The sequence below is a fragment of the Tremella mesenterica genome (genome assembly GCF_000271645.1).
Source record: "Tremella mesenterica DSM 1558 unplaced genomic scaffold TREMEscaffold_8, whole genome shotgun sequence".
NCBI lineage: Eukaryota > Fungi > Basidiomycota > Tremellomycetes > Tremellales > Tremellaceae > Tremella > Tremella mesenterica.
In genome coordinates, this window is record NW_006711232.1 from 667,243 (window position 1) to 693,111 (window position 25,869).

General features: G+C 45.9%; 8 protein-coding genes across 8 annotated transcripts; 2 read left to right on the forward strand and 6 right to left on the reverse strand.

Annotated features, from left to right (window-relative positions):
• Nucleotides 1-1,607: 1,607 nt before the first annotated feature.
• Nucleotides 1,608-3,652, reverse strand: TREMEDRAFT_32503 (uncharacterized protein; the record flags this gene model as incomplete). The annotated part of the gene is made up of 5 exons (XM_007005604.1): nucleotides 1,608-1,782; nucleotides 1,828-2,101; nucleotides 2,150-2,209; nucleotides 2,257-3,046; nucleotides 3,092-3,652. The coding sequence occupies 5 exons, from the start codon at nucleotides 3,650-3,652 to the stop codon at nucleotides 1,608-1,610; spliced, it is 1,860 nt and encodes a 619-aa protein (XP_007005666.1).
• A 136-nt stretch (nucleotides 3,653-3,788) lies between these two features.
• On the forward strand, nucleotides 3,789-8,446 carry TREMEDRAFT_74259 (uncharacterized protein; the record flags this gene model as incomplete). Its single annotated transcript, XM_007005860.1, has 21 exons — nucleotides 3,789-4,067; nucleotides 4,167-4,201; nucleotides 4,250-4,400; nucleotides 4,442-4,514; nucleotides 4,558-4,664; nucleotides 4,708-5,058; nucleotides 5,101-5,251; nucleotides 5,295-5,509; nucleotides 5,554-5,760; nucleotides 5,808-5,969; nucleotides 6,014-6,089; nucleotides 6,129-6,344; nucleotides 6,403-6,554; nucleotides 6,596-6,700; nucleotides 6,742-6,955; nucleotides 7,009-7,238; nucleotides 7,290-7,437; nucleotides 7,484-7,585; nucleotides 7,655-7,783; nucleotides 7,857-8,031; nucleotides 8,203-8,446. Exons 1-21 carry the CDS (start codon nucleotides 4,062-4,064, stop codon nucleotides 8,444-8,446), a joined length of 3,249 nt encoding a protein of 1,082 aa, XP_007005922.1. The 5' UTR covers nucleotides 3,789-4,061.
• Nucleotides 8,447-9,332: 886 nt separating this feature from the next.
• Nucleotides 9,333-11,457, reverse strand: TREMEDRAFT_32359 (uncharacterized protein; the record flags this gene model as incomplete). The annotated part of the gene is made up of 5 exons (XM_007005591.1): nucleotides 9,333-9,630; nucleotides 10,035-10,212; nucleotides 10,446-10,579; nucleotides 10,796-11,101; nucleotides 11,237-11,457. The coding sequence occupies 5 exons, from the start codon at nucleotides 11,455-11,457 to the stop codon at nucleotides 9,333-9,335; spliced, it is 1,137 nt and encodes a 378-aa protein (XP_007005653.1).
• Nucleotides 11,458-12,615: 1,158 nt separating this feature from the next.
• On the reverse strand, nucleotides 12,616-14,001 carry TREMEDRAFT_63540 (uncharacterized protein; the record flags this gene model as incomplete). Its single annotated transcript, XM_007005762.1, has 1 exon — nucleotides 12,616-14,001. The coding sequence occupies one exon, from the start codon at nucleotides 13,999-14,001 to the stop codon at nucleotides 12,616-12,618; it is 1,386 nt and encodes a 461-aa protein (XP_007005824.1).
• Nucleotides 14,002-14,593: 592 nt separating this feature from the next.
• On the reverse strand, nucleotides 14,594-15,925 carry TREMEDRAFT_63541 (uncharacterized protein; the record flags this gene model as incomplete). The annotated part of the gene is made up of 2 exons (XM_007005763.1): nucleotides 14,594-14,978; nucleotides 15,024-15,925. The coding sequence occupies 2 exons, from the start codon at nucleotides 15,923-15,925 to the stop codon at nucleotides 14,594-14,596; spliced, it is 1,287 nt and encodes a 428-aa protein (XP_007005825.1).
• A 912-nt stretch (nucleotides 15,926-16,837) lies between these two features.
• TREMEDRAFT_32525 (uncharacterized protein) lies at nucleotides 16,838-20,617 on the reverse strand (the record flags this gene model as incomplete). The annotated part of the gene is made up of 6 exons (XM_007005605.1): nucleotides 16,838-17,526; nucleotides 17,575-17,707; nucleotides 17,754-18,206; nucleotides 18,252-19,548; nucleotides 19,584-19,979; nucleotides 20,067-20,617. 6 exons carry the CDS (start codon nucleotides 20,615-20,617, stop codon nucleotides 16,838-16,840), a joined length of 3,519 nt encoding a protein of 1,172 aa, XP_007005667.1.
• A 205-nt stretch (nucleotides 20,618-20,822) lies between these two features.
• Nucleotides 20,823-23,266, forward strand: TREMEDRAFT_44750 (uncharacterized protein; the record flags this gene model as incomplete). The annotated part of the gene is made up of 8 exons (XM_007005651.1): nucleotides 20,823-21,066; nucleotides 21,115-21,275; nucleotides 21,408-21,826; nucleotides 21,990-22,447; nucleotides 22,701-22,717; nucleotides 22,758-22,854; nucleotides 22,904-23,015; nucleotides 23,233-23,266. The coding sequence occupies exons 1-8, from the start codon at nucleotides 20,874-20,876 to the stop codon at nucleotides 23,264-23,266; spliced, it is 1,491 nt and encodes a 496-aa protein (XP_007005713.1). The 5' UTR covers nucleotides 20,823-20,873.
• Nucleotides 23,267-23,631: 365 nt separating this feature from the next.
• TREMEDRAFT_32501 (uncharacterized protein) lies at nucleotides 23,632-25,760 on the reverse strand (the record flags this gene model as incomplete). Its single annotated transcript, XM_007005603.1, has 9 exons — nucleotides 23,632-23,746; nucleotides 23,959-24,092; nucleotides 24,138-24,146; nucleotides 24,327-24,730; nucleotides 24,797-24,848; nucleotides 24,986-25,238; nucleotides 25,355-25,449; nucleotides 25,493-25,554; nucleotides 25,598-25,760. The coding sequence occupies 9 exons, from the start codon at nucleotides 25,758-25,760 to the stop codon at nucleotides 23,632-23,634; spliced, it is 1,287 nt and encodes a 428-aa protein (XP_007005665.1).
• Between the last annotated feature and the right edge of the window lie 109 nt (nucleotides 25,761-25,869).

The following is a 25,869-nucleotide window of genomic DNA, read 5'->3' on the forward strand; positions in this document are numbered from 1 at the left end:
ACCTCCCAAGTCCCTTGAGTCCAATGAGATTTCTCAAGAGTTTCCAAAACCTCCCCAGCTACATTCCTCGCCCTGGCTAAATAACCCCATCGAAGACATAATCTCAATGTCATAGTTTGGACCAATAACCTTCCTGCTTCCGGATGATCTTTTGCCGTTTTCCCAAATGCAGCAGAAGAAACTCTCCCATCGTCCAGCAATCTCCTGACCATCTTGATGGCGGGTTCTAAATCGGTTCGTGATAAATGTAACATTATTCGTAATACCACCCAAGCGGCTTCTGCATCCCAAACCGGCGAAGTGATATATAAATCGGTCATTATACCAGCTAACATTTTGGAATTACGTTTCTGAAATGTCGAGTGATTGATTGGAAGAGTTGAAGATGGAAGGGATAAAGGATAAGAAACGCTAATGAGAGATTTAGAAATTCCTAAATTTGCTTGACGAGATAATTTGGGTAATAAAGATGCAGAAAGATATCGATGGATATGTTGATATATCGCCGCTACTGTAGAAGGCAGCAACATTTCCGTTTGGTCTAAACGAGATCGTCGACGTGGGAAAAGTTGTGGAGAAGGGTCAATAGCTGGATCAGGGGGGTAAAACGGTGCTGGTGGACGACCTAAATCAAGTTCGAGAATAGAATGAAGGATACGTGGGTCAGGATGCATGAGCATTAAATCAGATGCGAAAGTATGATGAACTTGAATCACATTGACATTATTCGGATTTTTTCCAAACAGTTTGTTTGTCTTGGTCATATTATTGTAGAGGGATCTGTCGAATGGAGAAGAATGATCCGGAGTGTGGGAACGAAGACGATCGTAGACCTTTGCAGACATATGTCTCAGGTAAAGTGGAAAAGTAGGTCGAGAACGTAATGCCAAATAAGCCGTTTGAGCGTCTATTCCATTTTCCCATTCTCTGCTTTTTGGTCTTGATGAAGAGGGTCCGATGATAGCTTTGAACAGTTCTTCATCAGATGCGAATGATAATGACTCGACTAAAGGATCTGGTGGTGGTGAAAAAAGATGTTCAAGTTGATTGAGATGATCCAAGGTGACGGAGGAAGAAGTGGCGATGGGGACGGAGAATGAAAAAGGCAAGAAGGATGGGAGTGGGGAAGGATGAAGGGCTGTCACTAGACTTCGAGTTTGTGGAATCCGACTTGATTTGAGAATGGTACGATATACACGGATGAGGGAGGAGGGACTGTAGATCAGTGGAGGTCGGGATGAGGCCAGTGGGACTTACTTGGACATTATGGAAGGGCTCCGTCAACAGCTCACATGTACCGATGGCTGTTAAGATGGTCGACAATGAGGGAATGAGGTCGGGTGACGGAATCAAGAAGAGACGAGCCATCCGATTCTGCCCAAAGATCCAAGGTGGAGTTGAGGAAGATAACGATGTCACTCGGGGCCTGCGGAAAGAGAGAGAAAATAGAGTCAAGTTGGAAAGAAAACAGAGAAACCAGGCCAAGATCGGGAGACGAGAATTGTCAACTTTTTGCTTCCGTCCAATGGCATCGAAGCAGTCGCAGCTGGGTACAGCGTTGCTTTGGTACAACAACAGATACATATAGATACAGATCATATATCACTCTAATAGCCTCCACCAGAATACTGGTTCTGAGCAGCTTGAGTCCTTCTCTGAGCTTCTTGAAGTTTTGGACAATCCGCAATCCCATGACCTAATCCACCACAGATAGCACACCCTTTGACATTTCCTCCTTGCTTCGCTCGTGGATCTTCTATGGACAATAAAAACTCTGGGATCCTGTTCATCAGTTCTCTGAACCATGACATTCGACACCAAGCTCACTTTTGTTTAGCTTCAATTAACAGATATTTGAGATCCAGCAAAGTCTGCTCGCTTGTGTTCATATTCACAAATGTCGTCGCTATCCCAGTCTTGCCCGACCGACCTGTCCGTCCTATCTCATGCACATAATCTTCGATCTCCTTAGGCATTGAATATACGATGACATGTTGAATCTCGTTGAAGTCGAGACCTTTGGAAGCTACGCCCGAAGCGACCATGACATCTTTCGCACCTCCCTTGAAGGATCGAATGGCGTATTCTCGTTCTTCTTGTGCTTTCTTGTCAGCTACTACACACTGCCTACGCCTACGATCGGGCTCACTCTTACTACCATGGATGGCAACCGCTTCGACACCTTTCAGCAGTAGATACTCTTGTATGTCTAAGATCAGCATAGCTCACCAATGGGACTGCCTGATGTTCACTCACCATCCACTTCATTCTTGCTATCGCTGAAGATGATCACCGGTGGTGGTGTCTTCTGTAAACATTCCAGCAGATAAACCATTTTCGCTTCTTGTTTCACATATTCCACCTCTTGTATCACATCCATGTTCGCAGCTCCCGCTCTACCAACATTGACCAAAATAGGGTTTATCAAACTTTGCTGAGCGAAATCTTGTATCTTCCTAGGCATCGTAGCGGAGAATAACAGAGTTTGTCGTTGATATTTGAAATGACTCATGATACTCCTCACATCATCCTCAAAACCCATGTCGATCATTCTATCAGCTTCATCCATACATAGATACTTGCATGAGTGAGCGTTGATCTTGCCTTTATCGAGCATATCGATCAATCGTCCTGGTGTAGCTACAGCAATATGAACTCCACGATTCAAAACGTCGGCTTGATCGGCCATACTGATACCTCCAATACAGAGAAGAGAACGTAATTCGGGATAATCGCCAGAATCTGACAAAGCTTTGCACATGGCTTGACATCCTTCATATGTTTGTCGAGCTAATTCGCGAGAGGGACAAATGATCAATCCTACTGGACCTTCACCACGAACGAATGGTAATCGCATTTCGGCTTCAAGAGCGAGCATAATGGCGGGTAAGGTGAAAGTGAGTGTTTTGCCTGATCCTGTGAATGCTATTCCGATCATGTCTCGTCCGGAGAAAGCAGTGGGAAGACCTTGAATTTGGATGGGTGTGGGTTTCTTGATCCCTTTATTGAGTAGATAGTCAAGTATGGGTTTAGGTATTTTCATATCCTAAAAAGTCAGACGTACCACAATTGCATGTCGAGATCGACTCACAACAAAGTTCTGGACAGGCGGAGGTAAGTCGTCCCCTTCACAAATAATGTGATATTTATCTCTGACAGCTTCATGCTCCTCTTGGCTCATATTACGAATGAACCAAGGTGCTCTCCAAGTCGTCTTCAAGCTATCCGTCCATACTGTCCCTTGTGATATCTCCTTTGCACCTGCCAACTTCTTCTGCGCCCTCTCCATATCGGCCAGAAGCCTCGCCTCCTCCTCGGCGGCCAACTCGGCGGCGCTCTTGTCGGCATTCTCCTTGGCTTTTCGCTCTTTGACTTCTTGAGCAGCCTGTAGCAAAGTCCGATCCCTTCTCGTCTTTTCCTTTTCTCTCTCGTCCGCGTCTCGCTCAGACTCACGACGATGGTGTTCTTCCTCGGCCTCGATCTCTTCTGTCGTCTTGACCCGCTTGGCTTTATGCTTGCCTAATTGAGACAGCAGGTCCGCCCGACGCTTCTTCAGCGGTACGTATGGCTTGTAGTCTGTGGGAAGAGCGTCAACATCATGCTCTTGATCAGAGTCGGAAGGCGTGAGTCGAGGTGATAGCGCAGCGACCATGACAAGGTCGACGGTGAAGAAGAGAGGAGAACCGACCTAGTACTCTATCACTTGTATGCGCCGCTGGAGATAACGCCGAAAGTTCCGACAGTTGTCCCCTTCGCGTCCTGTTTCACCACTGACTACTGCACTCAACCTTCTATACAACTCATCCTTCTCACCCGCTCAGCTTCCACTGCTTATTGCAAGAGCTACTCGTATAGACACTGGAACATCAGGTCTATCATACCGTAGTTCTCCCTACCGAGTTCAGACTTGCCAAGAAGGCTACTCTTGTCTCCATACAGAGCTAGACGTCCGAGTTCCGTTCGCCACCTTACGTCTACTCATCAAGAGTCAGACGGCCAAGACTGCAAGTGCGGATAATCTTACATGTCTGGTAGCGACATCTCATAGGATATTCGGCACAATGGAAGTAAGTGCATCCCTTCATCAGCCCTTGGGCATTCCGTGTCAAGCTTCCCACGAGACATTTTCCAATATATGTGGTTATGAATTCCATTGACCCTTGCAGGCCGTGCTCGATTTCTCCAAAGAGCTAGATATTGGGTAAGCCCTGAGCCTTGTCTATATTCTGCATAATTCTGATCGGTCCAGACTGCTCGACCAGGTTGTAGCGGCTTTTTACACTGGGGCCGGTGCACCTCAACAAGAAGCCCAAAGAGTTTTGACCCAATTCCAGGACCATCCCGACAGCTGGCAGAGAGTACCAGGAATTCTCGAAGCCTCTCAAAACGTCAACACTAAGGCATGACTCCCCCTGTCTTTGTAATCCCGCTGACGAGATAGTTTATCGCCCTCCAAATCCTAGAGAAACTAATCACCACCCGATGGAAGTCATTACCAGCAGAACAGACAGCAGGTGAGCAACGTCTGCCAGATGAGGGTCAACTCTGAACACATAGGAATACGAAATTTCATCGTCCAAATCACAATCGAGGTATCTTCGGATGAAGGCAGAATGAGGAGAGAAAAGGGTTATCTCAACAAGCTCAACCTCGTCCTTGTTCAGGTCAGCCTATTCATAGGTTTTCATGTCCCTAGCTGATGGCCAGATCCTCAAACAAGCATGGCCGAGAGATTGGCCGTCTTTCATCCCTGAAATCGTTGCTTCATCCCGGACCAACCTCTCCCTTTGCGAAAACAACATGATTATACTCAAGCTCCTGTCAGAAGAGATATTCGACTTTTCAGCTGAACAGATGACACAGGCTAAGACCAAGGCCCTCAAACAGACGATGTGTTCCGAGTTCTCGGAGATTTTCAACCTCTGTAATGAGGTTTTGGAAAAGGCCAACAAGCCCAGTCTGATCAAGGCGACACTGGAGACCTTACTGCGATTCCTGAATTGGATTCCACTGGGATACATCTTCGAAACACAGATCATCGATTTTCTTGTCACTCGGGTAAGCTCAATACGTCAACCCGGCTTATAGCTGACATCATAGTTCTTGGAAGTAAATGAGTTCCGAAATGTTACCCTCAAGTGCCTGTCCGAAATTGGAGCTCTAAATGTGGGCCCCGAGTATAACACCAAATTCGTCACCCTGTTCCAAGTCGTTATGACCAGTGTCAACCGTATGGTCCCACCCAACACCGGTAAGTCTTCCGTAACGGGCATCGACTCGTTGCTCACCTATAGACATGGCTGCCGCATACTCCTCCGCGGACGACGAGGACCAACAACTGATCAAGAACTTGGCCCTCTTTCTCACCAACTTCCTTCAAACTCACCTCCGCCTCATAGAAACTGTCGAACATCAGGATTTACTCATCAATGCTCACCTGTATCTTATCAAGATATCCACCGTGGACGACCGGGAAGTATTCAAAATCTGTTTGGAATATTGGGGCAAGGTCCGTGTCTCTCACATTCCCTCTAAATATCGCTGACAGACAAGCTCGTCGCTGAGCTGTACGAAGAGATTCAATCGTTACCACTGGCCGATATTAACCCTCTAATGAACCTCAATCTGGGCGGTTTGGGAGGGTTGAATGGGGCGCAAGGTCTTGCTTTGAATGGCTTGCAGCTGCGAAAGAACATATACGCGGACATTTTGTCGAATCTGCGTCTGGTGATGATCGAGAAGATGGTCAAGCCTGAAGAAGTCAGCTGTCTCTTGTTACATGGTGTATTCTGAGCTGACACAAACAGGTCCTCATCGTCGAGAATGACGAAGGGGAGATCGTACGAGAGTTCATGAAAGAGAGTGACACAATCGTGCTCTATAAAAGTATGAGAGAAGTCTTGGTGTACTTGACGCATCTGGATGTGGCGGACACCGAGACAATCATGACGGACAAGTTATCGAAGCAGGTGGGTTTCAGTCTCACATACGGTCTTCCCTACTAACACCTCAGATCGATGGCTCAGAATGGTCATGGAACAACTTGAACACGCTGTGTTGGGCCATCGGCTCGATCTCCGGGGCCATGAGTGAGTCATCATACCGATGATTACAAACTTTACTGACAGGAATAGACGAGGAGACGGAGAAGCGTTTCCTTGTCACCGTCATCAAAGATCTTTTGGGTCTGACCGAGATGAAGCGTGGCAAGGACAACAAGGCGGTTTGCGCCTCCGACATCATGTACATCGTGGGACAATATCCTAGATTTCTGAAAGCTCATTGGAAATTCTTGAAGACCGTGGTGAACAAATTGTTCGAATTTATGCACGAAACACACGAAGGTAAGCTTTCGCCTGCTCTGTTGAAATAAGAACACGGCACCCATTAACTGACAATCAGGTGTGCAAGACATGGCGTGTGACACTTTTATCAAAATCGCTCAAAAATGTCGACGACACTTCGTCATGCAACAAGCAGGGGAGCACGAGCCATTTATCGATGAGATTCTGCGAACCCTGCATCGAATAACCGTCGATTTACTACCTCCTCAGGTGAGTCTGACTATTCCATCGGGAGACCGAGCTGACTGCAGGTTCACACTTTCTATGAAGCTGTTGGATATATGATCTCCGCTCAGCCCAATAAGCCCACGCAGGAACGGCTGATCGAGAAACTCATGGAACTGCCGAACAATGCCGTACGTCTTGCGATCAATGTGGATTCTTGCTGATGAAACAGTGGGACAATCTCATGCAACAAGCAGCGAGTAATGTGGATGTCTTGGGCAACGCGGACAATGTTAAGATCATGTCCAACATATTGAAAACGAATGTCTCGGCGTGTACTTCCATTGGGTCATTTTTCCTCCCTCAATTAGGCCGCATCTGGCTGGACATGCTCGGACTGTATAAAGCTGTGAGCAGCATCATCAGTGATCAGGTTGCCCAACAGGGTGAGTCATGGAGGCTCCATCTGCTGTCGGTTCGGTAAGGCTGACCTGCGTAGGATTGGTCGCTACCAAGACGCCAAAGGTACGGTCGTTGAGGACCATCAAGAAAGAAATCTTGAAACTCGTCGAGACCTACGTGAAAAAGGCGGAAGACATCGATGGGGTGAACGTGAATCTCATACCTGGTCTCCTAGATGCTATCTTGGGAGATTACAACCGCAATGTCGCGGCCGCTAGAGATGCGGAAGTGTTGAATGTCATGGCCACCATTGTTTCCAAACTTGGGGTGAGTCTCGTCGCGAGTTTCCCTTTTTATTGGTCAGATGCTGATCGGAAGCCTCTGTTGCAGCCGCAAATCGCCCCCATACTCGACTCTGTCTTTGAGCCTACATTGGATATGATCAACAAAGACTTTGCCGAGTTCCCAGAACACCGCGTCGGATTCTTTAAACTTCTCCGGGCGATCAATCTGACTTGTTTCACCGGTAAGCTATCCCTCCGCTATGACGTACGTTCAGCTCATGAATGTAGCTTTACTCGAATTGCCACCACAACAGTTCAAACTGATCATCGACTCGGTGGTGTGGGCTTTCAAACATACCATGCGGGATATTGCCGATACAGGGTTGAATAGTGGGTTTCTGTCTGACCCTTCACGAGTGACAGCAGATGTGACCAAGAGGACATTGGCTGACAGTTTAGTCGCATTCGAAATAGTGAACAACTTTGCCAATTCTCCTCCTGCGATTGCGAATCATTTCTACCAGCAATTCCTTCTCAGTATGCTCGGTGATGTGTTCTACGTTCTCACAGATGCAGATCACAAGAGTGGTGAGTTCATTCATGTCACACATCAATTTACGCCTGTGAAGAATCGGATGAGTAGTGTATGCTGATTGGTCAGGATACAAAATGCAATCAATTCTTCTCGCTCGTCTTATATCCTTGGTGGAAACGGGTCAAGTGCAAGCTCCACTTTACGACCCCGTCACGATCCCGGATCCAAGTATGACAAATGCCATCTTCCTCAAAAAACACATCACCGATCTTCTTTCCAGCGCTTTTCAACATGTACAACCGTGAGTTATCCCATCTCTTGTCCGATGCCTCTCACTTCGTTCGAACCAAATTTTTCTACCGCTCTCCACTTTCGTCATTTGTTCCTGAATAATCAGGGACATTAACCCACACATGATGATCGATCCTTTCAAGCGTGTAATCCAATATTGCAGATCGAACTGACTTTCCAGCACACAAATCGACGCATTCGTCACACTCATGCTTGAACATTCATCTGATCCTATGAAGTTCAAACTCACTCTACGAGACTTTCTCATCTCGCTCAAAGAGTTTTCAGGGGATGATAACGCCGAATTGTACATTGAAGAAAAGGAAGAAGAAGCGGCGCAGAAAGCTAGAGAGGATAGAGAAGCAGCCATGCGTGTACCGGGTATGCTCAAACCTGCGCAATTGGACGACGATGCGGATCTGTAAATCTTCCCGATTCGTCTTTGGTGATTATGTCGACGGGAATCCGTGTTGGTACCCTACTCCATCGGCATGGATCTGGTAGCGATACAAGCGGGGATTGTTCGGAGATAAAGAGTCGTGAGAGGGAGAAGATCTGCAGATTGGAAAGGAGAGAGAAGATATCAGAAAAGAGAGAGAAGTTAATCCATATGTTTGTTTGCATTTCAACCGTCATGAATTTGGATATGGTCATTGTGGAGTTTCCTCTATACCTCAGTTGACTCTTCACTGATCCTCACTGAGTAACGTCCTTTTCGTCTTTGCAAAATGTTTCCAGTGTCCGTGACAAACCCCTATCTCCTTTTAACTCGTCAATAGTCAAATGCTGCATATACAGGTAAACATGTTAGTCCTACTCATTCTTCATATTCAAGCCAGAGGAAAGATAACCTTCCTCCTCCACGTTTCCCCATGACGACTCCTCTACACGTAGCGAGAGCACCGCTGGCATGCTGTAACTTATGCACAAAACTTGATCAGTTGATCAGTGGGTATTTGATCATACAAATTCGTGAATCTATGCAAAGAATGTTAACTAAGCAAATATGAACAATAATCGAGAATTTCTTTTTTTTCAAACCTTTCCCTTCCATATCCAGTGGACAGTGAATAGCGATATGTACAGAAATAAGTAGGAATAGATATACAATTTTTTCTTTTTTCATATCTCCTTCTCCAAACGTATACAGCTTTTAGACCATCCTACCATCCAATCTTATTTCCATCATACCGTTATAACCATCCAACCGTATCTAACAGTCTGGAAATTCCTATGATATCTCAACAGGAATAATAAACCCATCAAAAGGCAAGTTACCCTATGAGATCATATTCTATCATATCCTTTTTCTTAAAATAAGAATAACCCCAAAACGGAAATCATCCCAAATACCACCAAAGTGAAAGGAGGAAAAGATAAAGTATGAGAACTTGAAGAAACGTTTGTTGCAGTTCCGTTCGAAGCTCCGTATCCTGCGAATAATTGTAAGTTTCTATAATACACATATTGATCTGTTGGTGACGCCCAAGAAGAATCATCACCACCGAAAAATGTCGAAAAGAAAACACCACCGATAGAAGAGATTGAAGATGCTGATCGGAGTTCTAAAGAAGTGAATGATAATGCTGGAACACCGTTGTACCATAATCTATTCATCAGTTTTTTGTTTCGCTTTTTTCTTTGTCATTTGTTCCAGTGGAAATATTCACAATTCGCTGTAGAATGATGTAAGTGTTACTTGATAATCCACGGTAAACCATGAGATCGTGTGTGAATTTGTTGATTCCGAGCATGGGTAATGTGTATGAAAATGAGGGGATGAAGATGGGAAAGTATGATGAAGAGTATTTGGAAGGTATGGGAAAGATGGGGAAGAAAATAATGATATTTTTGGGAAATAAGGAGATACGGGCGGAGAATTTACTTGGGATGGTATGCAAAGGGATGATGGGAAGAGGAAAGACAATTAGAGATGAAGTACGTCGCAATGAATTTGAAGTGAAGATGGAGAAGAGATGGATGTTTTAAAAACAAAAAGAATTAAAGACTTACTCGACAACACCATTGGAAACTCCCACTTCATTCAAAATAACCATCAACCATATGCTCTGCCACGCCCCAGTGACAAATGTGAAAGTCCCTCTTCCAAAAGAAGTACCAAAATCACTATTACAAATAACGTTGGATTGACTACAAAAATTCTTTTGGTCGGTAGGTACGTATGCGTAAACTAAAGTCAGATCTCCACTTCTCGTGTTGACAAACCCCATGATGTCTCCTACTACCATGTCCAACTCATAAATATCAAGCTGTGATCCATGGGTTTCGCACCTGGTAAGCGTATGGGAGTCGATCGGGCGGACCGATGTGTGTGTGTGGGGCGGGTTAAGGGGGGGGGAGGGGGGGGGGCAAATTCCAAGGAAAGAAGAGTGGGATGGAAAGCGAAGAACAGCCCCGACTCACCCTCGCCAGCTCCATTGGCCCGCCACATGATACGAGTAGAAAAACATTCTGTACCGTTGGTCTCTGACCCGCCGGAACAACCTGCACTTTCTGGACCTGCTCTTAGACCGGGTAATTTGCCTCCCATGTTCCATCTGAGTGTCAGCGGCGTCAACGGTAAAGGTCTCTGTTTATCTCTGACAGCCCATGTACTGTTTCGGCAAATGTGGATCATCGATCCAATTCATATGAGGTCAGGTGAACGAAGGAAGAGCATGACAGGGTTCCTTACAAAGATCGGAAATCAAGTTAGAGAGAAAGCAAGGATGTAAGAATTGGAAAGATGTTCTGAGGGTAATCAATCGACTCACGCGTATCCTTGGGGAAACCAAATATCATACGCCACCAACATTCGCTCATACTGTCCAGTACTGGTGGTGTTGTCCAACGACACACCCGCAGCAGAACCCGCAAGTGGCTGAGAGTAAAACTGGGTTCCGCCCGTGCTCTTGGAAAACGATCCTTGGGGATATTCAACCCTCAACACGGGGGGTTCACCTACGAGATCTGTCAATGCGGGTGAAGTTATAGCTGTGGATATGGCCGGTGACGAAGTAGCAGAACGAGCACGTCGAACCAAGGTAGATGTTGCAGTGGATGGATCAGGCGAGAAAACTCTGTAATAGGTCAACCTCATTCATCCTCGTAGCGAGGGTCCAAGGGTCCAAGCGGAAAAACGAATGTTAAAGGACTTCAGCGGTCAACGAGATGAGGTAGGATGATGAAGAGGAGGATGAGTTGAGATCACTAACACATTATTGGCTCCAAAATCTAAATGACTAGCGGATAGGTCCCAATTTTGTACTATATATTGACTGGCGGCATCGCTATTGAGGGTAGTGCCAGGAACCGGGAAAACGAAATTACCAGCGGTGAGTCCGTGGTTGGATACTATATTGGACAAAGTATCCCCTACTACGACTCGAGCCAGTAACAAGAGAACTATGGATCTTTTGGATAGTGTGAAAGACATGATGATGGTCGTGTGAGTGGGTGAGAAGCCCAGGAGGGGGCGGCAACCTGTGTTTTGTTTCGAGAGAGAATAATGTTTATCAAACAAAGTCGCGTCGACAATAACAACAAATAAGTATTCCGGAAAGGTTGAAGATTGATTATCTACTACTTGTCGATAAATGAATAGGACGAGATATGACCGATCAGAAATAGAAAGATGTAGTTGAGATGATTGAGAAAAGGAATGAAAGAATGTGAGAGTGTTTTATTGAAAGAAAAGGTAAGACAGATAACAAGGCGTGAAATGTGAGACGTAACGTAGAAGAAGAGAAGTAACTTTGTTGGAAAGCCGACTTGGTCACTAACTCTACTTTTTGCCTTTCACTTTCTTCACTCGTTGTTTCCTTCTACTTCTTTCAGTGACTTTAGACGGACCGAGTACCGAAGAGGAATCATTCCATGCTGTGCTTTTCATCTTTTCCCTCCACTGCGGCATTGCTATGCGATATACAACGACGGGTTCAATCATCTTCGACGGATAAACAAACGAACGTCTTGGCGTGTCCTTCTTCCCCCTTCGCGTCCCACCTACTCCACCACCTAACGCGTGCTCACACGTCTCAGTGGGTGTTTCACTCACACCGATAACACGTAGGGTTGGGTGACGTATGAGAGACAGTACGTACTGAAACAGGGAACATCTGATCTTTCGATAATCAACTTGCGACTGAAATTCGAACACACGCGACGAAGCATGAGGTAGTTTCCAGATTGACCCCGATGGTCGATGAAATACTCGTACATGGATAAGTAGTAGGAAACCAAGTTCTGTGTGGGATATCTCACTCCCTCATCGGTCATCGGATATAAGAATGAAGGCTTTTACGCTGCCCCATTCTCATGCTTCGAGGGACCCAACCCAGCAACAAAAATACTACTCGTAGTGTTATCCTTCACCTGCTCAATGTGGCATGTGGCACCCCATCAACCTCAGAGACGGAGACGCACGCTCTCGATTCCTATGCAGATTTTGGACATACTAGACGTGGGACTAAACCACATCTTACGTCTACAAAAACCCTAAAAGTCTTCAATGGCCAACTCTTAAACACCCCAATAACGACTATCGTGTTTCTTTCATCGCCAACTGTGTCTCGAAATCAGAATAGGACTCACTTCACATCTCGATCTCATTAGCCCACCTCGCCAGTCGCGTTCCATCGAATTTCAGATATGCCTCAAGATCTGTTGTAACCGGGATGATTGAACTTCGATCAAGGGCTACGGTCGGCCTCCCCTTCGGAATCACAAATCCGAGACTGTCTTCCCAGGCAGTTTTCGTAGCGCTGCTGTCTGTTGCTCCTAGATATGTGTCAATCCTAGGGTCTTGAGGGCTTTCCAATTCGTCGTCTACTTCCGAATCCGACTCTCCTTCCCCTCTGGTCGAATCTATTTTCCATTCCGCAAGAACGCCTTGTTCGTCATCATACACTACCAACACAGTCAATGTGTCAACTCCTCCATCATCCTGTCTGGTAAAGTATCCTAGACTTCCTCCATTCAATTGTAATATTATGTCTTGTGCGCCCCCTTTGTCGGTCAAGGTGATTTCAGGATCAGAGACGCCTTTTTTGCGGGTCTGGACCAAAACACCACCGTCTTCTAATTCTTGGTACGATAACTCAGTCTTGTCTGGTTTCTCAGCCTTCTTGGTTGGTACGGATCGTTGAATGTTGCTTCCGTTTACGGATGAACAGTCCCCACCGGAGGTTCCGGATGAAGCTCCTCGCTCGCCCAAGATATATGAAACAAAGCGTCTCCTTCCCTCCATCATCTCATACCTCAAGATCGGATTACCTTGCATGGACAACTTCGCTTTCACATCTGGTTCATCTTTTGAATCCACCGATACCCCAGGACAAGTAGACCAATCATATGTGACTTTGTTCTGTCCCACCATTCCTTCACTGTGAACAAATGCGATCCCACTTGACATGCCATCGGAATAAAGCTTCTTGCCATCTTTGGTCACCTCCACACTTATAGCATTTGGTTCTGTTGTCGTTATCAACGAGCAACCCCATTTTACCAGCTCTCTATAGATGACGTCGGGGTCTTCTCGCTTTTCAATATATATCGTTTCGTCCGGGAATACCACACTCAATTCTTTTGTCATATTATCGTTCCCCCAAACCTCGATACTTCCATCTTGCGATATGACTGTGAGTTTACCAGCTTCCGAGTTTTCCATCATCTCTTGAAGGTCCATGGGATGCTGCGATATGATGCCGTCGAAATATCGTTTGATGGTCTCTGGAGTTGTGAGTCCCTGGGCAGTTCGGATGACGTGAGAATCTTGAAGCTCAGGGCCAATTCCCCTGACGAAATTATGATGTAGTGGATCTTGCAATGGGTTTCCAGAACTATACATCTCCAATGCTCTCAACGCTGGCTCGTTCAAGGAATTCTCGATTGCTTTAGGCATGTTTCCATCTAAGATGCTCTCAAGAGCTGACGATGAGTTCAGTATATCGACCAACTGATCTGGTGTGAGGCTTGACATGTTTGTATTGTTGTGATTTAGTTTGAAGAAGGGGAGAAAGAAGATCTCGATATTTGTACCTTTAGAGATGGATGAAAAAAACTCTCCTTCAAAGTAAGCTCTATTCATTCGGATAATCTATAGCCTGAGAAGCAGGGAATGTGAACTAAACGGTGAGAGTTTTTCATTTATCTTTCATCTTTCCTTTCATTCTTGGCGTGAGAAAAATCGCGAGGTTCTGAGAAGCAAGTTCTTCTTTTGGATATTTCACATAGTAGACCCCGCTAAGTTTGATATTCTTCCAATTCGATGCTTCCTTGACTTTTCGATGCTTCTTTCATTTCTCATGATTTTTCCCTTTCATGGATGTTGTTGACATACTTTTTTTAAGCTGACCGATAGTGTCCAAAATGGATATTTATCCCACCTTCCCGCCCCGTTCATGCCCGAACGTTCTCACTTTCCCATCGATTCGCCCGATGGCCTTCTTGATTCACGACGATTGCCAATCAAGCTCTCTGCCACAGTGGTCCATCGTTCACGATTTCATACGTATCGAGCTCTAGACAGCCTTCGTTCTACGGGCACGGTATCACGTAAAAACGTTACACGACTATCCACATGGCCTCTCCGTACTGGATTCTCTACTACTATGGGAGCTCAAGGGAATGCTTGGGGGAACTAATAGAGAATGGTTATAATCCAATGGTATCACTTCTTCGGGCGGTAGACGGTCATCCTCTTCTGGAACAAAAGGGAAAGGTATATCAACATGTACTTCTTGATCAGATACCTCAGGGCTCCCTTTGTCAACTTCGTCCGACATTTCCAACATCGCATCCAACGATTCCCTAATGTCTGCATCTCCGGGCCACCAGCCACTACCGAACTTGTTCTCGGATTCAATAATCGTTTCGTACCGGGGATGGCTCCACATGATTTCCCCCTCAAAGTTCTTCACAACGATAGCACTCGAAGTTTTATCTCCGACGGCACGTCTTTTCCATTCTAAATAACTTCCATCGCGTCGGGATTAAACATACAACGCTTTTCTCCCATTTTGGGCGTGATAAGAGAATGGAGCCTCACCTTCTTCCGCGTCTATCGTGACTTGATAGAGTCTCGCTCTACCTTCTGACGCTTCTTCGTCAACGTCATAGAGCGACCAGCTCGGTCCTCTCTCGGTTGGTCCGAGTTCTGGACGACGATACTCTTCTGCCCTTACTGTCATCGTCTCCAACCCCTCATTGATCGAGTAGTAGAACGTTACCTCTCCTGATTGTTCTAGATTGACATTGATTACTCCGGGTATATTGTTCCACGTGTATCTAGTTCCATTGAACTCATCACCATCACCATCACCATCTTCGTGATACTCTCGATATTGAACCTCCTTCTCTTGGTTGATCACCGACAAGAGACGTTTCCCTCCCCTTTCAGATACGGATACACGAGTATCGCCCATTTCATCGACGTCACAATGCATAGTCTGATCTTCACTAAGCACCTTCCATCGACCTAAACCAAGTTCAACAATCGAAGTGGGATCGCACCTTACCATGTCCTCTTCATGGGAGGATGGTGAACTGGTTTTCGAATCTATCATTTCGGACCGTTGATACGATTTTCGCTCTTCAAGTTCAGCCAATCTCGTCAATGCTTTCTGAGCAGTTTCCAACGAATCAACCTGCATGGCACATTCCATCAACTCGCTATGAGATCCAGGTGGTCGACCATGCGCTAACGCATAATGTAGAGGATTGTGAAATGGATTTTTCGTTCTAATTACCATCCAGGCGTCGTACGCTTCTGGCCATTCAGTTTTCCATCCTTCCGTAATTTCCGAAGGGAGGATACCATGGGATATCAATTGATCGAATTCATCCGGTTTAGTGGACAAACCTTCGAGACACGCGATCAATTGGTGTACGTCTAGATGACTCATGTTGGATTTTTTGAGTCGGATACTTGGTAGATATTCAAAAGAAACAGGGAGAAAGTGGCAAATGAAGGAAAAAGCCTATTGTTCAAATATCTTTTCAGTGTGAGTCGGGATTTTTGATTAGTGTGTGAAACTAAGTAATAACTTGACATAGCTAGGCTCTCAACCCTTTTCCCTTTGTTCGAACTTACATTCGTGAGAAAAGTTATCAAGACAAGTTCTCTTTTCATCGAACTTGAGTGGTGTGAGAAAATCATGACAAAACGCGGATCTACGGACGTTGTATGTGAATACTTTGTAACCCCCTGTTACCCCGAAGAGATCGTATCTAGATTTTTCAATGGACGAAAGTCGGTCATTTTACGATAGGATCATGTAGGTTGACCTTCACACAGTCACTAATAGTATAGCAGACGTCATGTGAACCGACTCAGCATTTCATGATGGGTCTCGTCATATCCATCAATTCCCAAAGCTTCTCCGTCCGCTTATTGAGAATGTGGATCAAGTTCGTCAAGAGGGTGCAAAGTCACGGGAACTAGCTATCTTTCCAAGTCGTGATTTCCGATTCACCTGAAAAATGAAATATACCAATATGGGTATCAACGTTTGATCAAATTCAACACTAAGGCGAGGAAGAACCTTCAACGGACATCCATTGTGAGATGGAATCATGAATGGAGATATGAGAATGTTGGTGGTTGAAGCCTACTACATCCACCTTAAGCTTCTTCCAAAGTCATATACTTGCAATGACAACTCAAGAACAGATAGATAACTACTTGATTGAAGAAAATCCTCTAATCCTCTTGAGAACACTGCTGACGAGAGTATATGCCAAAACCACAAGATGCATTCGTATAGCCCAAATTAGATCATCCAAACGTTCTATCCTTCACAAAAACACCTTCACCCTCATCTTCTCACTCTGGGTCTAGGTATATTTCCACCTTGTTCACCTAAAACAGCCACATTAACTCTCTCTTTCTCTCTCCCCATCCCCATCCCCTTGTCTTCCTTCCCTATCCCCAACTTTCCCTTTCTCCCTACCGCTCCCAGACCGATGCTATTTGATAAAGGATGAACCAACTCCACTGCTAATTCCACCTTTCCGAAACTATGTAATGACCCCGTCGAATCTATTCGATCAATCTTGATTTCTTCTTCCAAACTTTTCTCCTCTGCACCATCTTCTTTCTCCTCGCTTTCACCTGTAGAAGACGTCAGAGCGGATTGCGTCTTTTTTCTAAATGCCTCTATGAGCACTTCTCTAGGTTCAGTGAGCTCCCATGTTTGAGGTACATGCCAATTACGTTTCTTAGGTGTTATACCTGTTGAAACGTCCTCTGTCACGCCTTTTGAAAGGAAGGTTGATGTAGCTTGAAGAAGAGTTTGAAGGTGATTTTGAGCTTCTCGAGAGGTGTGATCGAATGTTGATGAAGAAGATGCCTGATGAGAGAGAAGAGCGTGGGAAAGTCGTTCAGTTTCTCCTGCGACAGATTCGATACGAGATCGAGAGGATGAAATGGTATTTGTGAACAGCCCTGAAATAGATGATACTTGATGTGTTTGAGTTTGGGTTCTAGATGATGATGATTGTACCACTTGATAATCAGCTGTATTCTACTTATCAACATGATGATTGAGCTTACGATCAGTTATACAAGTGTCCAAACCTGTCAGACGACTTTGGACATCCCGTGAATGTCGAGTAGCCTCTTCTGACGTTTCACCTCGGAAATGGTTCAATTGATTCTTCAAATCCACTTCCATCTCGTGTACAGCCTGAACATCAGTTTGGACAATCATTATAAAAAGAGTTGAACCTCACCCCTCGTCCTGCCACACGCTGTTTCTTGACCGTCCCAACCCCCTCTGCCAATTCATCCTCGAACATTTGCCCTCTTTTCGCAGTTTCCTCCCATTCATCCCTAGTAACTTGGACGAAACGTTCCATCTCCCTCACACCCTTGTGATTCTCCGCACTGACTCTATCGACCACTCCTGACCAGCTTTGATCTTGAGCGTCGGTGAATTCCTCGATCATCGCTGTCATTCGTCCCACCAATTCCATTCTTAGTTTAGCGGTCTTGGTCTTCTCTTCACGTAATAAAGTAGTCAGGAGGACATTGGAAGAGCGTAAACGTGCCATCTCTGCCTCTGCGGCTTCCTGAGTTCGTTGTCTGGCCTGTTCAGCAATCTGAAGCGATGACGCTAAGTGCTCTCGAGCGGTAGAGATAACAGCATCCACCAGATCAGCCGTTGATTGAAGAACCAGACCAATCTGCTGTTCAGCCATCGCATGATGTAACGAGGTCGAAAAACGTACCATTGACAGATTTTCCTGTTGACTAGCTAACACCTCGTCTACCATCCCCGCACTCCTCTCTGCTATACCCTGTGCCCACTGTCGGACCGACTGTTGCACCTCATCCTTGACCGCCAAAATGGCTCGCGAGGCTTCTGCGACGTCGGCGTCACCGGATCGGACGGAGGAGCAGAGTTCATCGGTGAGAGTGGTAAAGACGCTCAAAGCCTGATCGAGAGCCTCCATGTCTTTTCCAGATGTCTCCCTTCCATTCCTCATGAAACCTTCCATCTCCTTCTTGACATCCTTCCCAAACTCCCCGTTGACCTTGTGTAACGTCTTGAGCCCTTTGCGCAGTTCCGTCGACAGATTTTGTACCTCCCCGCCAAACCGTGTGGCGGCATCGGTATTATTGCCCAGCACCTTGGCCTTTCTGGAAAGCTTGTCAAACAATCCTCCGACATCCGCTACTCCATCGTTGGCCGTATTCCTCAACAGTGCCGCCACCCCATCCAATCTGCTTTCCCCCGCCCGGTAAGCTTCACTGACAGCCACTTCCTCTGCCAGGCGTTGCTGAGCCACATCCAGAAGCTTTTTGTTCTCAACTAGGAGCATCCCCAGCTGACGTTCTGATTCGCGAGCTTGCGCCAGCTCTTCTGAAGTCGAGAGGAAACGATGCATTACATCGTCAAACTCTTTCTTCCGTGTGTTGAGCTCGATAGATATGGCGTTGAACCGTTGACGAGCCTCATCGTACTCGCTTTTCATTTTGACTTGTTCTTCGTGCATTTCCTTCCACTGCTCTTCTGGGATATAAATTCCATTCTTCTCCCGCGCAGCCAACAGTTCGCCTTTGAGACGCTCCATGTCGGCCACATACTCTTTCAACAGCCCGGCCTTGGTCAAATGTTGGTTCAATTCTGGACGATTTCGGATACTCTTCGCCCTGATGGCATAGTCGAGAGTCGAAAGCGTTTCTTCCATATTACTACGAGTAGGGGAAACTGTGGCGACGATGCAGGTCTTCGTTCGACCGCCCAGAGAGTCTTGTAGCAATCGAGTGAGCTTGGACTCTCGATAAGGGATGTGGGAGCCTTTTTCAACCAAAGCTGAAATGACACGACCCAAAGTGAGCAGAGACTGATTGATCATCCCTGCCTCTCTAGCCCTTTTGTCGGTCGCTCCGGATCGACCTATCGCTTCTGATCCAGCAAGATCGACAAGGTTGAATTTTCCAACTTTGAGCATTTCTTCTCCTCCCGCAGCCATCGTCGTTTCCTTCACGTGTACAGTGATGGAGAAGATCGTGTGAGATCGCCTGACGTCAGCCTTACCCCTGCATCAAACACTCACGATGACTCGGTGTTCATTTTCGTCTCCGCCACTTGTCTCCTCTGGCAGCCTTTGTTGACCAGCGCAAGTGCCTCTCGAAGATTTCTAGCTCCTGTCTCTTCCAGTCCTTGAATCATCACTCCTTTCTTCCCATCTTCATACAGTTTCAGCCCTCCGGCGGTGCTAGACGAGGCCATAGGAGCTTTCTCCGCGGCAGTGAGAGGAGAGTAATCGGCCGAGAGGAGATCGCGTAATTCTTCGTTGTACAGCTCGACATATGAACATTTGACCGAGTATTCGGTATTTTCCGCTGCTTCGAGGAGAGTGAATAACCTGTGCAAAACCCGAGGAACTATTCCTGCTTCGTTTTTGGGCGCTGAGAGTGGGCTGAGTTCAAGGTCACCTTGCATTGTGTATCTACACGAGGTGTCAGCCTCGCCGTATGAATTCCGGGTCCACATGGAATGGAGATGTATGCCATCAGGGAGAGAATCAAAAACTTACGTTTTTCCTGTACCAGTTTGACCATAAGCGAAAATGGTGCAGTTGTAACCAGAGAGAACCTCATTCAACATATCCTCTGCGACCTCGTTGAACACCATCGTCTGATCCGCTTCCGGCCCGAAAACCTTGTCGAACGGGTATGTCTTGGTTGAAGCACCGTTGGCGGCATAAGTGGAGGCCGTCGTGAATGCCGCCAAGGTGGAAGATGGTAAAGGTGTAGTTTCCACAGTGATGTGCTTGCTCATAGCTCCGGCTGCGGTAACGATTATAGGAGAAGTTTGTGCTAATTCCTGCGGCGATCGTCCACGACATCGCACCACGACCTGAATATTGATTTCCCCACTTCCCTCTTCTTTTCTGGCCGGCGGACCCATTGGACGTTTACCAGCCTTTCTAGGTGTGCTGGGCCGGCTCTCGGATTCCTCATGAGATTGAGTTGTGGACATGACTGAAGGGGCCCGGTTGGGGATACGAGCTGGGGGTGGCATGGCGAGAGATATTGATGAGGCTGACCTAGATGGTACCCTGTGGTTTGGTGGGCGTCGTGACATTGCGCTGTGAGGTGAGTTAGTTAGGTGTGTGGGGTGAGTTGAGTGGGTGGGTGGGTTGAAAAAGAAGACAGGCGCGATGTTGTTGACTTTGAAGTTAGTTCCGACGGAAACGAGTAAGAAAGTGGCGGAATTATTCCATGTGGCACTTTCGCTTCCCCTTCCTCCTCCACCTCCTCCACCTCCTAGAGTACTATTGGGTGTCCTGTTCTTCTTGCTTCTTGCGCATCTTGTCGACTGCTTTCCCATACTACAGCTTATGTCCTCGCCCCCATCACTGTGCAGGCGTTGTCTAAAATGGCAAAGGACACTTCTTCCTGGTGTCACATACAGTCATAAACCACAAACGAGGCTCACAACATCTCGTTCATTTTCCACTCATCCTTCCCGGTTCGCCCCCTCCAGCAAACCCTCGACAAAGTTTGAGCCTCCAGACCATCACACATTCGAAGGTTAGCTGTGTCCTCCGCATGCACTTTGCCCCCTAGCTGACAATGTAGATCCCTTGACTCGATATGACCATCTGGTGTCTACCGGAGTGCTCAAAGCGGATCCCCATCAACGGTTGATCTTGATGAAGTTGCAGCGGTTATGGACCGATTTGAGATCCTACGATCCAGGACCAGTGCCACCACAGATAGATGAGATCAAACCGTCATATGTGCGTACCCTCTCATGTCCTCACTCATCCATTATCATACCAAAACTGCATGCCGCAGAGGAGGCGCACCCATGTGTGACGTGACAGACGAATGACAGAACGGAGGTGAAAGTACAAATATCTGATGAGCAGTTTGGGAAATTTTTCTCTCGTTCACCTACTCAACCAGAAGCTACGGTAGATCTTACCTCTGTACCCAAAGGAATATACCTCTATGGATCAGTAGGAACAGGCAAGACGATGCTCATGGATCTGTTTCATTCCACACTTCCAACTCAATTCCGACCTGGCAAATATGGTAGCACACGAATACACTTTCATTCTTTCATGATTGATGTTTTACAACGACAACATGAGGTCAAGGCTAAATATAAGGAGATGGGTTTAGGAGAGAGGGATGTGATGCCTGAGGTCGCTAGACGTTTGGCTCTTGAGGGAAGAGTGTTATGCTTTGATGAATTCCAAGTGACTGATATTGTCACGGCTATGTTGCTCAGAGGTTTATTGGAGAGATTGATGGGGTTTGGAGTGGTGTGTGTTATGACTTCGAAGTGGGTCATCCATCCTTGTTCTACGCAATCAGTACACTCTGGACTCTTCATTCCTACGTACCGCCATTCCCTAAGTCTTCTCTTTCCTATACATATGTGACATCACAGAAAAGACCAAGTCCAGCGACTCTTGCGCTTATTTTGGAGCATGTCTGACCCTCAGTCGTCACCCTGACGAACTTTACAAAAACGGTATTCAAAGAAATTCATTCCTACCCGCTATAGACCTAATCAAAACTCATTTCGAAATCGTCGATCTTGACTCTCCTACCGATTATCGTAAAATCCCTCGTGCACTTTCACAAGTATACTACCATCCTCTCTCGCCCGAAACTCGAACGGAAATGATGAAACTTTTCGAAGCTCTCACCTCATCTGATCCTAAAGGTTCTGAGGTAGTCCGTGGACGTAAACTCAGTTTGTGGGGTAGAGAATTAGTAATACCTGAATCATCAGGTTCAGTGGCACGATTTTCATTTACGGACCTTTGTGATAGACCTATGTCTGCTGCTGATTATCTGGAGGTGACTTTAAAGTTTGCGACTGTATTTGTGGAGGATGTTCCGAGATTAGGTTTGGGAGAAAGAGATCAAGCGAGGAGGTTTATAACGTTTATTGATGGTGAGTAATCTTATTATCTCTAGAACTCTAGACTTCTCATTATCATTCCATCTAAGAGCCATCGGCCGGTCTTCATATTAATTCCGCTCGTTTATCTGAGCGTTTTATTGGCCGGACATGATTACAGAATATGATGGTTTCCTCATCTCTCCCTGACAATAATTATTTCGTGTCATAGTGAAAGGATGAGGTGATAGGAAGAAGTGATGGGATGGAAGAACATAAGAAGTGATAAGACGCTAACCTCTCACAGCATGCTATGAAAACAAAGTCAGTACTCACTTCTTTAGTAGATCCAATTGACCGTCAGACAAGATTATTCTTATCCTCCGAAGTACCGATATTCCAAGTGTTCTCAGATGAACATTCTGATAATACCGCCGCCTCTGAAAAACACATGAGAGAAGGTATGTCATCTGTCTTTCGTCCCGCCCTTGTCAGTTGGCTGACTCGCAGTGATGGATGATCTCGGACTCAATGCTGAGGATGTAGGATCAAGTTCTTTGTTCAATAGCGATGAAGAATTATTTGCTTTTGCTCGATGTGTTAGTCGGTTATCTCAAATGGGGTGAGCACTGGGTCCATTTCTTCTCTCAACTTCTCAAGTTTGTGAACCCATGCTTGATTATTCCCTTCATGACTTTTGCTCACTGCTCACTGATACATGTCTCTTCTTCGTGCTCTTTGTACTGAGTTACCAAAGACTCGCGTAGTGTCGAAACTTCAAACGAAGGTCTCTCCGCTTAACCAATCTCATGCACTTAGATGTTAATAGCTGATGACAGAACCAAAGAATGGTCAGAACTCGCTGGTCGATAATTATCCGTATTTTGATACTTGTTACACCCACATATAGATATAAACAGCATTACACTTACAACGTGCACGGAATATGCATACAGCCTTATTTGGCAATTGATGATGTCGTCATGACTGATTTGTAGCTACATTAATCATTTCTCATGATCGTCCTTTAATCTATTTCTTCTCCTTCTCCTTCTTTTCTTCTCCTCGTCCATCTTGTTTCACAATTTCACAACTGCTCATCCCAGTCGCCTGTGATGTGTCACTCGCTGAGACAGATCATCCCGTGAAAGGCCGTAGAGGCGTCGTGAAGGGTTAGACATGATGCGAAGGTTATCATCTCCGCTGGTGGTGAAGGGAATTGATCACAGGGAGCACAATCAAGTACCTAGCCACCGTTCGAATGGTCGTTGATCAATCTTGGAACCTGCGTAATCCACGATGGTCCATAGTAATCCGTGAGTGAACATGGAACGCATCATGGATACTCCTAATCTGGTTCGTCAGCCTGAGTGATCATATTATTTGATGGACGGGAGTGCAGCAACCGGCTCTACTACCATAAGAAGGAAAATAACGAATGAGAATCAAGAGAGTGAAAGGCATTCCCCCTGAGATGGGCTAAAGCTCATCCATGAAGTTGTGAAACAGGGGCTTTGGAAGTGTGAAGACGTGAGAACAGATCAGAGCACAAGACGATGACTGACCCTCTGTACAATCGTGCTATACCCATTAAAAGAGGTTTAGGATGATCTTTGTCTGTTCCACGGACTAAACGGGAGAACTGGGTTAAAGCTGTTCTGGGCTCCAAACCGGCCAAAGCGCGTTGTTGAGCTTTTGTCTACTACATCAGCTGGAGCTGGACACTGCAAATGGTTGGACAAACCTTGATTGCCTGGAATGTCAGCTTCATTTCTTCCTCATTCTGCTTGAAACTTATATCCTTCCATCTTCCATCAGATGGTTTGGAGTCGATATCGTCTCGATCAATTTGACAGAAGGAACAGGTGAAAAAGACTGAGGAAGACGGTCATGAACAGGTGAAGTCAAGTGACGAGACGTAATCTCAACTCACATCAACGGGATAAATCAAAGCCCAACTTGTCACTCCCGCCAGACTTCCACATAGAAATGGCACAAAACCTATGGGTAACCAACCCTTTGCCCAATCTGGTAGCTCTCCTTGTTCTTCCCTCCCACCCATTCTTTCTACTTCCACCTCATCATTAGTCTTCCCTCTTCCTAAATCACGTTTCCTCCCAAGTGCATGTCGCATAGTATCATATTCCGCAAAATACAATGCCGTCCCTAAAGTATCACGTATGAAATGTAATCTGAAACCAGAATACAAACCCATAGGACCGAGCGAAGAGATGATCATCTTGACAGCTTGCAACGTTGTAGGTGGTACGAAAGGTGGTGGTCTTGGTCTCGCCGTGTAGTTGGGAGGTGGAGCAGGAGGAGAGATCGATGTTCCAGCTGGATGTTGAGTGATTGAGAGGTTTAAATGAGGTTTTCTTTGAGTAATTTCAGATGGAGAAGTACGGAATTCAGGATGAGTATCACGATATATTTGATATTCCAATTGTCTTCTTACCTACCTAATTAGTACTAGTTTGACTTTTCTCTTACGCCATCACCTCGAGAAGTACCGTCAGATCTAAAGGAGGGTTTCAATGCTAATGAAGAACCACATCGGGAAATGTTTATGAATGTCATGGGAAAAAAACTTACTTTGACCAATTCGAAAGGCGCAGAACCTAGACATACGACAGCACCAGAAGCTCCACCTGCCAACATTGAAGTTAAAGCTACATCCCGAGCGGAATCTTGATTGAGGATTCCTAGACGTACGTCAATCCAAGGGGTTGTGGAACCTTCTCCCGTGTAAGGAGTATCTGATGGAGAGAGGTTGAGGATTCTTTTGCTAGATGTGTAGACGGTGAATGAAACTGTTCGAACGATGGATATAGTTATCAATGGTAGTCTAGAATATCAGTTGGATATTCGTATTGGTATAAGAGTAAACTTGCGGAAAACCTCGCCAAAGTCTACACATGATCAGTAATGGTATCTGATATCACGAATGGAAAAGAAACTGACCCTCCTATACCTTCTTCTCGTACAACCTCAGCAGCTAGTCGAGGAAGACTACTGACTTCTCGAGAACTTTGTAAGCGTGATTTTAGTGAATCAAGCTGTACGTATCAGTCTGAGCAAAATGGAAAGGAATGAACTCACAGGAAACCCAGCAAAGGTAGATATGAGTGATGCTGCAGTCGCGCTGGCAACAACCTTATGACCTATACCATGAGTTCACACAGATTAAGGGAGTGAAAGATTTACCTAAGAGCCAGTTATCTATTGCCCTCGCCCTCAAAGTCCAAGGACTCTGATCATTACCATCATACCCGGACGAGGATGTACCAGGATCGGGTGGAGGTGGAGGGCTGTTGATGAGTTGATTATTCCCTAAAGCATGAAGGAAAACATACCTTGTGGCCTGCATCCCACCTCCTGAATGATCCAGAAGGATTATGAGACGTCTTGCAGAGATGAAAGCTCAAGATGTTCAAGGGAGTGATTAGTAGGGATAAAGTACGGTCGGAAAGAGGAAA